We start from the raw sequence: 13,938 nt of genomic DNA on the forward strand, positions 1-13,938 counted from the left end.
AGTGTTATTGGCTAAATTATATTAGCTAACATGAAATTGGTATTTCCTTCCATTTAATCCCTCTGATGATTTGGTGATATTTACAACAAGACAGGCATTTCCGAATATTTACTAAGGAATATATAATGGAGAATGGTCTTTTAGATTACTCTCACTTAGGGACTGTGTATGTAATGATAATGCACTTGAGTAAAAGACCACAAGTATGATAGAGAAACTGCTTCAGTATTTGAAGATTGCCAATACATCTGTATACTAACCAGTTGCATTGAGTGGGAAAATGTGTGGAAATTAAGTGCATTCCAGTTGGTATTGCTCTAGCAATGTTCAACCTATTCAGATAGTACAGGCTGGCCTTGTACCATTACATTACAATAGATAACACAATGACATTTAGACAACAGATTTAAATGCCTTGCACACCCCACAGATGTTTTCAGTAATTCTGGCTGATTAAACTTCGGTCAGTATTGAATGTGGGCGTAAGTCATCCCACCCTCCTGTCTGAGACAAAGCTGACAGGAGACTGAGAAAGATGTCAGTCAATAGTATGTACATGGCCACACAGCCCAGAGAAAAAGGTCAAAATAAGTGACGTCACCTGTTGGGGTTGTGCATAGATATTAACATAAAAAGAAATACAAATATCATATAGACATGACTCAATCATGATTCTTATTGTTCTTTTTAATTAAAAAAAATAAAATGCAATACATGAATAAAAAATATCTGTCAACAGTATTGCAAAACATATAAGTTTGTATTATACACTGCATTCATAGATGAGGGATAAAAAATATTGACTTGAAAAAAGAAACTGTATTTGCCTCAATGTTCATCACTTAATGCGGTCAAGGTTTTAAATAACTAGATGGAAGTAAAGTGTGGAAGTCTTTGGTAATTGGTAGATGTGTGAAGTTTACTGTGTTAAGAAGAGCATTATGATGTGCACGAAGAACTGTGGTTAGGTTTATAAAACTTAGATGAGATTTTAATTAGCACTTCCACTGTCATCCCATTAATTACAGTCTCATGTAGTCTGACGCACTTACAGAATAAGGAGAGGGTTTTTGTGGATGCTCTTGCTAAAGAAGGACTCGTCTCTTTGCTGGAGAGGAGTAAGCGGTCAAGTTCCTTCTCAACATGGGGAGACATTATTCATTTTGAGTGGTGAATACTGCTGAGCAAAAAGCTGATTCAGGATCCTATAGAACTGTAAAGCAAGAGGAAGGCAATGACCTTAAAGACTTTAGCATCTATTGTAACACCAGCTGCGAATATAAGCCATGGCATGGCTAGCTCACTGGGTCATTTTTCATTTACTGCATTTTTCACTATTACTGTAAAACTTGCAACCTCAGAGGGTAATTCATCACTTCACCAGAGGGATGTAATTCTGTATGATGTATTTCTTTCTCCAAGGATAACAGAATGACTTTAGTGTTTGTATTTCTCACACTTACACATCCCTTCTCTATCACAACTTATTATGTAATTCAAGTGCAGTAATATGAGTAACGACCGGGGGGATTGCGCTGGGTGGGAAGGATTCCTGTCTTAATCTCAGTGTTTTTTAAGCCTCCTTCTCTGATCAGGTCCAAATCATGTCCTAAGTTGACTGAGCAAGCTTTCCATTCCAAAGGCATTATGACACATTAGTTAACAGTTTCTCCAGGTATTGATTATCATGGATATACTATTCAGTATGTTGACACTGATTGTTGTCTTGCTCCAAAGTGTGACCTTGATATATGAAGTGGGGGACTTAACCTGTGGCAGCGTGGACCATCTCAGCTGTTTTTTTTTTAGATCAAATGCACCTATACCAGGAGTTATCATACCCAGATGGCAAAACCACCTCGATTGACTCCTTTTGATGTGAAACCAAAATCCTCAGATACTTGAACTACTTAAATCACTCCCAAACCACAGATATCTGGTAGAAAACTGTGGCCTCAGATTTGGAGGTGCTGCTCTTCACATTTGACTGCAAACCAGCCTGCCTCATGCTGAACATCACAGCATTTGAATTTAAATAATCACAATAGACAATAGTTATACACTAAACATTTTCTAACCTGATATCTTCATCTTCTCTAATACTCTTTTACTAAGCCCTTGCAGGATTTGTGCTTAGAGTTTAGTGCTTAGAGTTTAGTTCCACTAGTGGAATTCAGACATAGATTTGATTTATTCTTCCTTATGGTAAAATAGTTTGTGTACTTTTGGCACACAACCTAAAGGTAAACATGATGTTGACTGCAGGGTTTGTGCATGGGAATGCATCAGTGCTTGGGATGAGTTGATTGCTTTGTTTTTTGGGTGTGATCATGCACGTGTGTTGTTTTTATAATTTCTTTGTTTTGTGTATTTATTTATTTAGGTTTATAATAATTGGAGATACTGAATAATAAAGCCCAAGACAAGTTGCGGAAAGTCAAGAATATCTGAATCAGAAATGTATGTATTAATCACAGCTGATGATGCAAAAATACAGTATATTGTGTGTCGGAAAAATGTAAGATCTTCTTGTTAATTTATTTATTCTAAACGCAGTTTTTCACTTCATCATCATCATAAACCCTACGAGTCATTGTGCACTTGCCAGTTTGAGGATCATTACAGCAGAAGAGTAATAGCTCTCGACTTTGTTGTCGGTTCCATGATAGCAGAAGAGTACTTGTATGTTTTTTTTTCATATTATGTCTGATGCCAAGAGCACAGCATGCCTTTTGTGTGTTTTGCTCTTTTGCTGCAATTAGCAACTATAATAGACTGTAGTGGCAACAGTAGCAGGCAAGCACTATTTATAACAAGAGCAAGATATGTCACACAATAGCTAATTTTTCAAATCAATATAACACATTGCCATCAGATTTGATTCTTTTTTCTCCAACACAGACATAGATGCTCAGTTTGAGTTAAGCTTTGCTGTATTTAGTTGTACAATGCAGATGATATTTAATTCTGTTTGAAGACAGTATGTTGACTGGTAGAGCTGACAGTGTGGGTTCCTGCGTGGGTGATTCCTAATGCTTTCATCAGTGGCTGACTTGTCTTGGCCGAGTGCACATGGTAGTCTTAGTTCTATTATTTAACCAGCTTCATTCTTGGTCAGCACTTCAAACTTTGCTTAACATGCTACTTCACTGTTATACTATAGCAGTCTCTAAAGAAAATCTGTGTTGTGTGTGTGTGTGTGTGTTACGCCCACCACTGACTCCAGGGGCTGCATTATTGTGTTGTATTATTCAATGTGATGAGTAGTGACAGTTTCCCCTGGAGAAGGGACTCTGCTGTCCCACTGGAGCCCTTAAATCGTCTGCTGTTGTGATGTATTTATAGCTGTTTTTCTCATTTTCTTGCAAACAGTTTTTTACTACACAAACTATCAATTCACCCGTTGGATGTGAAAACTGGTGTGGAAAAAGATGTGCCAGTTTGGAAGAGTGTATTTAGTCTGATGATTCCCAGTCTGCCCATTGTCCCAGTCCTGCTGTCCTGAGAGAAGCTGGTCCCTCTTGGATCCTGCAGAGGCAGCTGGGATGGGCATGGCAGGTCTGGCATGTGTGAAAAGGCCTGTAAGGGCATTGAGGTCAGCACAACATCTCACATTTTCCAAATGTCCTTGTGCGCTTGGACCATATTAAAGAGCTGAGCCAGGCTTGCTACTGCCATCTTTGCAGCTTTTATCAAAGGCACCAGAGACGCTGGCACAAGGAGAGCTGCAGGAATTTTTTTTGTTGTGTCAGTGCTGGATTTCTTCCAGATAGATTTTCCTGCTTAATCTTCACTTTAAATCCGCTCTCATCTAGCTTTCCTGGTCTGGTAAAGCCTTTGGGTTATGCCATGACCAGCTGTACCCCACAGAATCAAGCACATGAGCCACAAAATCTGTGTGTGTACAAGCTTATATGCGTATCTGACTATGTGCATGAATAAGGGAAGGGTTGTGTGTATATATTTGTGTCTGTTGGGCATTTATGTACAGTAATTGTGGAGCTGTTTCAGTGTTTATGAGACTTTAAAGATAGCACAGAACTAATTTCATCTTCTCCTTTAATTTTTTTCTTTTATTTAATTCAGTACTAATGTAATTCTCCCACAGCCACAGCTGTAGTGCAGCGCTCTTTGCGTTTGCATTTGAAAAGTAGTGCTATATTAGGTCTGGTATTCACTGTAACAGCTTTTCACTCTGGTGACCCTGTTGGACTGTGGCAAAACCAAAACTAATCTGTGAGTGAAAGAAGAAAGAAAAAAAGAAAAAACCTGACGGTATTAATTTATTATTCACCACTGTGGCAGAGAACAGGCCCATCAGACAGGCCCAGCTCACTATGGAGCTCTTCAAGGAGGCTGTGTTGGATTAACTAGTGTAAAAATAACAGTGGCTAATCCTCCATGGTTACAGAAACATTTTTTATCTAATGGATTCCACATTTTTTGGTGCCACAATAATAATCGCAAATGCTCAATTATCTCCTCTACAACTGTCTATGTCCATAAGTTAACTAGCATTAAGACTAATGTGATTTTGTGATTTCACTCTACAATAAATTCTTATTTTAATTTCTGTTTTCTTACAATTTTAGTTCAACAGCTCAACACAGATGAGCATGTTAGTCAGTAAGGGATGATGAATAAATACATGATTCCAAGGTTAGGCATCATGCCATTACCGTGTTTTCCTGATGGGGTTTTTATGAATAATCAGTTGGGGTAGTTTCTGCTCTCTTGAGCTCTTCATCTGCTTTGGTTTCAGCATAATGACATAGCTCAGTTTAATCATAGAGTAGAGCACTACGATGATACCATTTTGAGCAGGTGTGGAGTGAGGCTGAATTAGTGATATTGACAGAAAACTTACTCAAAAATGCCCCTATCTACTTTTGATGACATGTCAGAGTGCAGGTTTTATCTTGCAGTATGGTCCTTTCACTTTATTTCTGACACAAAATTGAATTAGTAATCTAATTGCGGAGATCAATTATTGTGTGTGTAATTTCATGTCAGTGCATGTTATGTTTTCTGAAAAAATCAGTTGAGAAACTAAGGAGGATTAGCAATTTATTAGCAATTGAACAACGTTAAATTGTTTTGACACATTGTGGTGAGGGGTTTTTCAGTTGATTTAAGTTAGGACAAGGCTTAGAAGAATATTAATCACCCTGGGCAGCCTTAATGTTTTATAAAGTTAGATGTGGATTGTATCTCAGTCGTTGGATTGTCTCTCTGTACATCTCTGAAAAGGCGCCTGCAAAATGAAGAAACGATGTCGAAATTAAATTAGATATGAACTTTTGATATGGAATAATGTATATAATCTCACGGAATATGTCACTGAATCACTCTGTGCTGAAAATTTTGCAGTTACAGTTTAGCATTTCCTGATAAAGACTACTTGAGATTTGCGAGTGCCTCTCAGCATTCTCCACTTTTCTACAGTACATGTTGCTCTTTAAAATCCTTGGCCTAGCGAGAGAAATGCAACAAAACCAGAGGCTGCTGAGCTGAACAACGCCAGCCATAACACTGGTAACCCTGGCCACTCATCTTCTTCAACCAATTTCTCCTCATTGATGTAATGGATGTGTCCCTGAAGGGGCTTTTTTTGTTCCTCAGGGCTGGCTGCTGTTGTGCTCTTAACGGCAGCGCACAGAGAGCATCCAGAGGCTATGGATCACAGGAGCCTTGGAGCATTCTTACAGGTCTAATGTTCTGTGAGTGTGCTGGGAGTATTGATGCACTGTGGCACATATGATTAGAAGCACAGATTAATAGACAGTAAGTTTACAGCTCCAGGCAAAATACAATCTTAGAGGAATGTCATTTTTGCTGCAGTGTTTTCGCTGCATGTTTGGGTTGTATAATAGAGCTGTGACAGCTCGACCTTCGATGTATAGCATTTAGCTTCACTTTCAATCTGTCCCTAAGGAGAAATCTATCTGTTGCATTTCTTATGGTGTAAAGGGTGTGTTGAATACAAATTAACTTTTCGGCAGTCTTTCACTGCTGTTGTTAAATAATTATTTGACACATTTACATCTAGTGTTTATAGACACGTCAATGAGGAATTTTCTGGTTTTACACTGTATTTTTGGTATAATTTCCAGGTTTCATATTAAACTGAATCATAAAGGAGATTTATTTTCAGGTCAACATTACCATCTGTGTCAAAGGCTGTTACTGATACCAACAAGTGGAAATGCATAGTGCTGTGTGGGAGTGCCTTTTCAGTGTCCCCGTATACTGAGATTTGGGCAAGCTCCATGTGTCTGTGCCTGATAATATTAGAAAGGACCTGTGAGTACTGGGGTCAGGGATGAGGAGTCTCCCTTCTGGAATATTTAGACACTATATTTCTCAACCAGACTCTGTGCTGTTGTCTTATGTAACCAAGCAAGGTTTACTAACTTGGCCTTTTGCCAAAGGTTAGAAACTCAAATGGCTTCACATCATTTAATTTTGTTAATTTATTCAGTGTTGGCACTGCTGTGAAATTTCATTTAGATAGTGTTTCAAATTCTTCTCACATTATGTCGTGCCAATTTAAATGCATGAGAGGAAATAATAGAAAATTTAACACTATGGCTATCGCCAAGCCAATGGGTGATAATTACTGTGCACCACAGAAAAAGTATTTAGAGCTTTACATTTTAGGATTATGACAGTCATTTTACCCTTTACTCATTTTGTTATCCCAGTGTCATTTTAAAAAAACCTGTACTGCTTTTGTTCTGATAGTTTATTGTTTATTACCGCTCTCTCTCTGTCTAGCAATTAGCAGGAGAAATTCTTCTTAGTATCTGTTGAATCACTGTATTACTGTATAATCTGCATCACAAACCCCAGTCAACACTATAGCTCTTTACACTTAACAAAGAACAAAAACCAGAGAATATGTGAATAACTAAACATTGCAGTGATCCTTTGCTCTCTGAGAACCACTCTGAATCAACATAAAAAGCTGGCCTACACTTTTATACACAGTGGTACATGCAGCCTATGCAGCCAAGTCATTGGGGCTTCGCATTACTGTTTTTCAGGGGCTGTGTCTCCACAGTAGCATGGTGATCTTCTTCTCCTTTCCAGTGCGATGACTGATATGGGAATGAACGCGTCTGCTGCATGACAGACTGAATGGCAATATAATTAAAGGTTGGCTGAGGATGGGCAAAGACCGGTTTATTGTTGCCTCATATTTGTACTTGAATATCCACTCCCTACTCCCATTGTTTGGCTCCTCTTTCCATCATGTCCCATACATGTCTACTGCACCCTTCAGCTCAGAACTAGCTAGAAGGGAAGTTCTCTAACTTTCTACCCCACCTTGGGTAATGTTTCTACAATCACACACTGTCAGCATACTCTCATTTACAATTAGTGGTTGTCTTCCCTGGTGATACTGTTGAAGCAGTTTTTCCCTTGTCGTGTGCATGGAGGTCTTCACTTTACTGTGTACTGACAGGTGTCCCCTGTCTCTGCATCTATATTGTACCAATAGGTGTGTAACTGGGAATCATTCTCTGTACATGGGGAAATTAATTGTGGAGAACCAATAAGAATGTTTTTTTTAAATCACATTTGATAATGTCATCCTTTGTTTACACTGGCTGCTCTCAAGAGAGTTTTGTTAAACATGCATTTCCATTTTAACAGGCCACAGTAGGAAAGCCACAGGTGTAAATAACAAAACTAATGATGGTTGAATCCTGCTTACCTGCTTTAGTGTCAGGTTCTTGGTATTGTGCATGCTGGTTCCCTGTCACAATGCAGTGGCTTGGGACAGCTCGATAGAGCAGTTATTAATGATATTAGGAACACCTGTGCTTTTCCTACTATGACAAGTCAAGATGCTGACGTGTGGTTTACTCTTGCTGGTTTGTGCCATTTGGTGACCACATGTAGTGCCAACTTCAACTGAGATTAAATCAGCCTAAGAAAAATAAACATCTCAGTGTACAAAATCCAACAATAAAAGCTGCTCTTTTCTTTGAATGGAGTTACACATAAGATCACAAATGAATGTACTGCCATACTATAGTATGAAATACAGTACAACAGTACCTGCTCTGTTTCTAATTCCATCTTATTACAGCAGTAGCTTATGTTTAGAGAGCAGCTCAAATTGTCACACCAGTTGAATGAATTTTAAATGCAAAAACTATTTGTTTTCTTGTTTCAACTGATTTTAATTGCATACCAATAAAAGGCATAGTGCAAATTTACCATTATAGTGGATGATAGTTAAGTGGATATATCTATAGACATTGCTCTGCATTGCTTGAGATCATGGTCATTAGCCAGTTGTTTGGGCTTCTGTGCTGCCTGGCCTGGTCAGTTTAGTTACAAATAACTCAGCACAGCTCTGCCTTATCATTTTCATAACCTTTAACCTCTCGCATCATTGGTTCAGCCAGGTGGAAATGAGGTGGTAGATATACTGTTTACTGCTCAGGATATACCCAAACTCTCCAGTGCACACATACAGTCGAAATACAGTCGAAGGTGGCTAATCAAAACACCCCTTGGGAATGAGAAGTCACTGAACCACTGAAAATGCACATATAACCGAAATAAACATCAAGGTGAAACATGTTTATTATATGAAACACACGCATTAAGCATATAGCATATACAAAATACCATGTGATAATAAAATAGTTTTAAATACTAGCTTTAAATAGTTTTAATTAGACTTTTAAATACTAGCTTGTCAAAGTAAAGTTGGCTGTTATTACCATCATTAATGTTTTGACATCTTTATTTTTAATTCAGACAAGGAGCTGTCTGAATTTTCCCAGTGACGCTTACAGCTTCAGCCTTTTCGTCTCCCTCTTTTGCATTATTGTTTGCTTGTTTGTTAAAGCAGCAGTAAAGTGACTGAGCATGAGCCTGTCTGCCATCCAATCTCCATATTAAAGCTTGAGGAAAAGGTCAGCTTAACAACATCTTAACAGGATGGAGAAGGGGGTATGGGAGGGGAATGTCAGTGGTCTAGATAAAGACCATACGGTTGTGAAATTGAAACTGTCAAAATATGGAGGCTAGGAGGCAAGAATAAAATTATTGTTGAGGAAGAGTGGTTCTGCAGATGGCACATCTCAGACAAAACCTCAGGGTAGATGCTTATTGTTGTACTCATGGAGAAGTTTCATGGTTACTCTGGAAAACATGTTTAATAGAAAAGCTGCACGTAGATATTGAAGAGGTGCTGTCACGCCTTTATCTAGCATGAAATCTGACATCTACTGCATGGCTTGAAAAGAATAAGATCAGCAGAATTACATATAGTTTGAAGTTTTCCTCTTCCGGGGGAAATCTGTTGGAATGTTCTGTTCTGTTGTAATGTCATGTTGTCTGCTCTACAAAACCACATATAGGGTGGTGAAGCATTTTGCCAAGGGAACTGAAGAGAGGCAGTGGGCAGGGAGAACCTAAATGATATAAAAAGTGAACTTAATAAGGAATTTACTAAGAGAAATGATGAATAGACAAAGCTCAGTTGCTGCAGCTCAAAGAAATATTTGATCAGTGACATTATCTGAATACATAGAGTGCAAAAATGGTTCAGTGGAACATTGTGGGATCAATGGATGGATTTTATTTGAGGATAAAAGAGATCTAAAACAATAAATAAATTTTAAACGTTAGCCATGCATTGTACAATAATAAAATAAGCATGTATCATCAATTGCTTTGTAATGCTGCTAACAATTACAGTCGTTTGTTGGAGAGATGTGTCTGAAAGCTCAGGAGGGTGTGCTGAACTGACAAGTCAGAATATAAATTATCTGATTTACCCAGTTGGCTTTAACTACACAATTACACACACGCCACTTATGCACTCACACACTATTATTAAGAATGCAACCAATTTGATCAACCTGACTGTGTGACTATGAATAGGATGTTTTGATGATAGTATAAACATTTGATTCATGTGAAATGATCTTCATTTTTTAATCCTGCAGATACATCAGTGCATCACAGACAGAAAACAGTGGTGACAGACATGTGCTACCCGACAGAGATATCCAGCCTCATGGACTTTGGCACTCCAGACTGCTCGCTGGGCAAAGGTACGGTGTTGCTCTTAAATACAAGGTGTTGCCTTGGTGACAGTAGGAAGTGTGCATGGCGATTTATCCTGGCAGCTAAAAGACACAGAGCTGTCAGCTTGAGGTTAACACTGGAGCAAAGGCCTGTACAGGCTAAAAATGTGAGAAGAATCTGATAACAGCTCTTGATACCTGACCACAAGGGTCTTACCATTTCACTGCAGCATTTGATTTATTGTAGCTAAATAACATGTTTGTCACTCAGTACATAGTGCTTGGACACTAGCACAAGACTGTGAGATTTAATTGACTTGTTGCTAGAGAAAAGCATTTTATTTTAATCTGAATAGAGCTTTATTGAACTCTGTTGTAGTAGAGTTATGTTGTAATGTGCAATTATTGCACTGCAGCAAGGCTGCTTATTTTCTGCAATCACTGTCATCAGTCTGAGAAATAAAATGTTTTATAGGGAGCCTTGTGAAGCTCAGAATAATAGTCTCTCAATCTTTAGTGTGTGGTAATCAAGGTGACCAATCACAATAGTATGCACCACAAAAGGTATTGATCATAAAGTCTAGTGACTGCAAGTGTATTGTTGCTTAATCTATAAGGCTTGTGTCCATTTCTTTTTCCCATGAAAATGACTGCTGTTATTCTTTGTTGTTCTCACACTGATACCAAACCAGAAAGTCTGCAGCATAATTGCAATTCTTTTCATCTAATCTATCCCCCTGAAGCTGGCAGAGCACGTTCAGTGGCTATTAGACAAGCCTCATGTAATTTCCATCAACAATGGGCAGTGACAGTGGTGACCTCAGTCACTCATTCTCCCGCTTCTCCTTGTGCCCATCATTGCTTTCAGCCTCCCTCCTTCTCTCTCTTTCTCTCTCTCTCTCTCTCTCTTACTCTCTCTCTCTCTCACTCTCTTTTTTTTGTTCACCTCCTATTCTCTCTCAAGGCTAGCTAATATTTTAATGCTGCTCTGTCCCAGCTCTCTATCAACACACCCCAGCACTGATAATGTAGACTGACAGGTCAACTGTGTGCAGCTGAGAGAAGGGAGAGCAATACAGTGGTGGAGAGCTAAGGGTAGAAAAAAGCAGGCTTTTAGGATTACTTCTGGCTTTAATGTGAGCAAAGCAAATGAATGGCATAGTGATACAGAGAGTTAAGCTTAAGAATAAGGACACTGAGGAGTGGAAAGTTTCAGATAAAAGCAATACTTTGAATATAATTCAGTACAGTTGAGAGTCAGGCTACAGCATGACCTTGGAATTATTAAAAAAGTGCTGTACTGTAGTACTGTGTTTATACAGACATGTAAAAAGAAGCTAGATTCAGACAAAATTTTAATTAAGACTTCTTACTATAATTACAATACTTCTATAAGGTTTGATAAGATACTATAGCAATGGACAGTGCAGAAAAACATCCCTATCCAATATACCTTCTAATGAGGTGTTGATTGCATCCTTTATCAAAAAGTTATTGTTGTAATCTTTTGTTTTGGTGCTAATCAATCAAGGAGAATGAGCCTGGCAGTAATCCTTGAAGTGTCACTCCATGATTGACAGATCCATTGCCTCATGTGACAAGTATCTGGTTAGAGCACATTTGATCTTTGGACAGAGCTAAAGTGCTGAATGTCAACCTCTGACAGACAGGACAAATGGCATGCCTGCTTTGAACTACTGTCACGTCTATGAATGCAAGAGGTTTAACTCAGGCTCTTTTGCGCACAGATGCACTCACATTATGTGCTTTAGTATGCTAGCTATGTTACGCAGGTGCTCAAAAACCAAAAAATGCCATTATAGGTTTACATGCAGGCAAGCCTGCAGGCTGAATTAATTCTGCTGCAACCATATCTGTTTTTCTCAAACCACCTGTCTGTATCTGCCTTAGGGTTTCAGGCCTAAAGAGCCCTGAGAGGCAAGGTGGACCAGCCTTAACCTTATTTACTCTGTATACACAAATGCAAGTTCTCATCTAACATGAGATATACTGCCCTTATTCAGCACTGGCAGTCGATGGAAAAATCCCTGCAGGGTTAATGATAACATGTGAGAGCTGAGAGTAATAATCCAATCTTATTGTGTAGCACTAAGGCGGTTTGGATGGAAGCATGGGCTTCATATCACTTCACCGCTGTTGTGATCTATTTTTTGAGGAGTTTATATTGAAGTTTACACTCACATATTTTTTTCAGAGTTTACCATGCTACCTCCTCTGACCAGAATACACATTGACTATCAGGAAGATGAGCAATGTAAACTCATGTATGCTACAAAGGCATTTCTGTGCTCAGAGGGAGTGTATTGCCTCCATACAGAGCGGTGTATTGTTCTCTGTTTAGCTGGTGAATTCAATTGCACATGCTGTCCTCTGCCAGCTCTCAGCCATCAGGTGGAGTGAGAGCTCCACTGAGTCACCTGGTTCATTACCTGAGGCCTGAGGTGCCGTTTGAATTCCCCTCCCCCTCCTCCTTGATTGTACACTATGGGGAAAGAAAAATGAAAAGCAGGAGTGGGTGTGGGGTGAAAGTTGTCCTATCTGCCTCTGGGTGTGTCACAACAGGTACACTGAAAGTGGGAGAGAAAAAGAGGTGCTTTCATAGGAAAGAAAGAGAAATGGAGCAGGAAATGTAGCCGAGTTTCTCTCAGGGGACGACTTCCTAGTAACCTGCCTGGGTGGAACCTTAGCGAGCAGGGCTGGGAGTGGCTGCCTGTGGTTGCGCATTGTGTGTTGCATAGTGTGTGCACTAGCCTGTACGTGCGTTCTCTTTTTTTTTTTTTCACCTGCTATGAGAGCTCAGACCACAGTTGACAGTGGAGCCAAGTGGAGCCTGTGCCGGTAAGGACATGAGGTCCGAGAAGGAAGAGGGGAAGGCCGGTGAGTGATAGATAGACTGGGGAGGAATGGTGTTGTTTGTGTGTGATATAGGGATAATATGGGCTATAAAACTGACTGGGACTTGTGTGTGAGAGTGGTTAAAGTTTGTGTGTGTTTGTGTGTGATTATTCACATTGATTGTATGAGAGGACTTTGAAATGTCACAACCAAACCGCTTCATTACTGAGACTCCCCATGTTTGGAAACAATTTGTGACACATATGGTAGAGTATGCCGTGGTGGAAAGTACAGAACATTTCCCTGAGGTACTGTGCTCACTGCACAGTCTTGTACTTAAATGTTATGCTGAGTTAGTTGCTCCTTAGGTAAATCTTTCTTTAGTACACTATTACATTTCTATGACTGCTACAGATATAGGTTAAGATTTTTTTTTATTCAAAACATACAATCAGTTTATAAGAATAACTCACTGTTTGTTAATTGAACCACCCAACATTATGCAAAATAGCCAATAAATAAAAAATATCTAAGGCATTTTCTGGTTTTTTTGGATATCATGTATTTCATAGTCACTACATTTATAATTACAAGTTATTTTGCATGTTAAGATTTTTTATTCAAGATATTTAATCAGTTTGTGAAACGTAGTGCATACATCTTCAGCCACAGTGAATACAGTAGCAACATTATTTCAGATGTTTTACATTATTTATTTTTGTACATCTATTCTTTGGCACACCCTTCTTCTCTAAATGCTGATTTATTCAAATCTGTTCCATATACCATTTGTATTTATTTTTTTACTTGAGAAGAACATGGTGACCTAGATATGACATGTTCATGTGGAATACATGGCAGTCTGATAATCTTATTGTATTGTACATGAAGTGGTATTTGACCATATTTTGTTCAGCATTAAAGAGTGTAGTTCTGCGGACATACTAAAGCCTGCATAATCTGAGTAAAAAATACTGAGGGACTATAATATTCACATTAGTGTTTGTAGTAATGTAGGACACAGACA

General features: G+C 38.8%; 1 protein-coding gene across 4 annotated transcripts in view; it reads left to right on the top strand.

Annotated features, from left to right (window-relative positions):
- The window catches only part of kaznb (kazrin, periplakin interacting protein b), an 89,812-nt gene that overhangs the window by 60,225 nt on the left and 15,649 nt on the right, over positions 1-13,938 (top strand). For 3 of the 4 annotated variants that reach the window (XM_026306179.2, XM_026306180.2, XM_026306178.1), the window contains exon 5: positions 9,975-10,082. In XM_026306179.2, coding sequence (XP_026161964.1) covers positions 9,975-10,082 — 108 coding nt within the window. Of the gene's footprint in view, positions 1-9,974; positions 10,083-12,828; positions 12,954-13,938 lie in introns of those variants that run through there. The other variant, XM_026306181.1, reaches the window with a different exon arrangement.

This window comes from Mastacembelus armatus, chromosome 5 (genome assembly GCF_900324485.2).
Source record: "Mastacembelus armatus chromosome 5, fMasArm1.2, whole genome shotgun sequence".
NCBI classification, from domain to species: domain Eukaryota; kingdom Metazoa; phylum Chordata; class Actinopteri; order Synbranchiformes; family Mastacembelidae; genus Mastacembelus; species Mastacembelus armatus.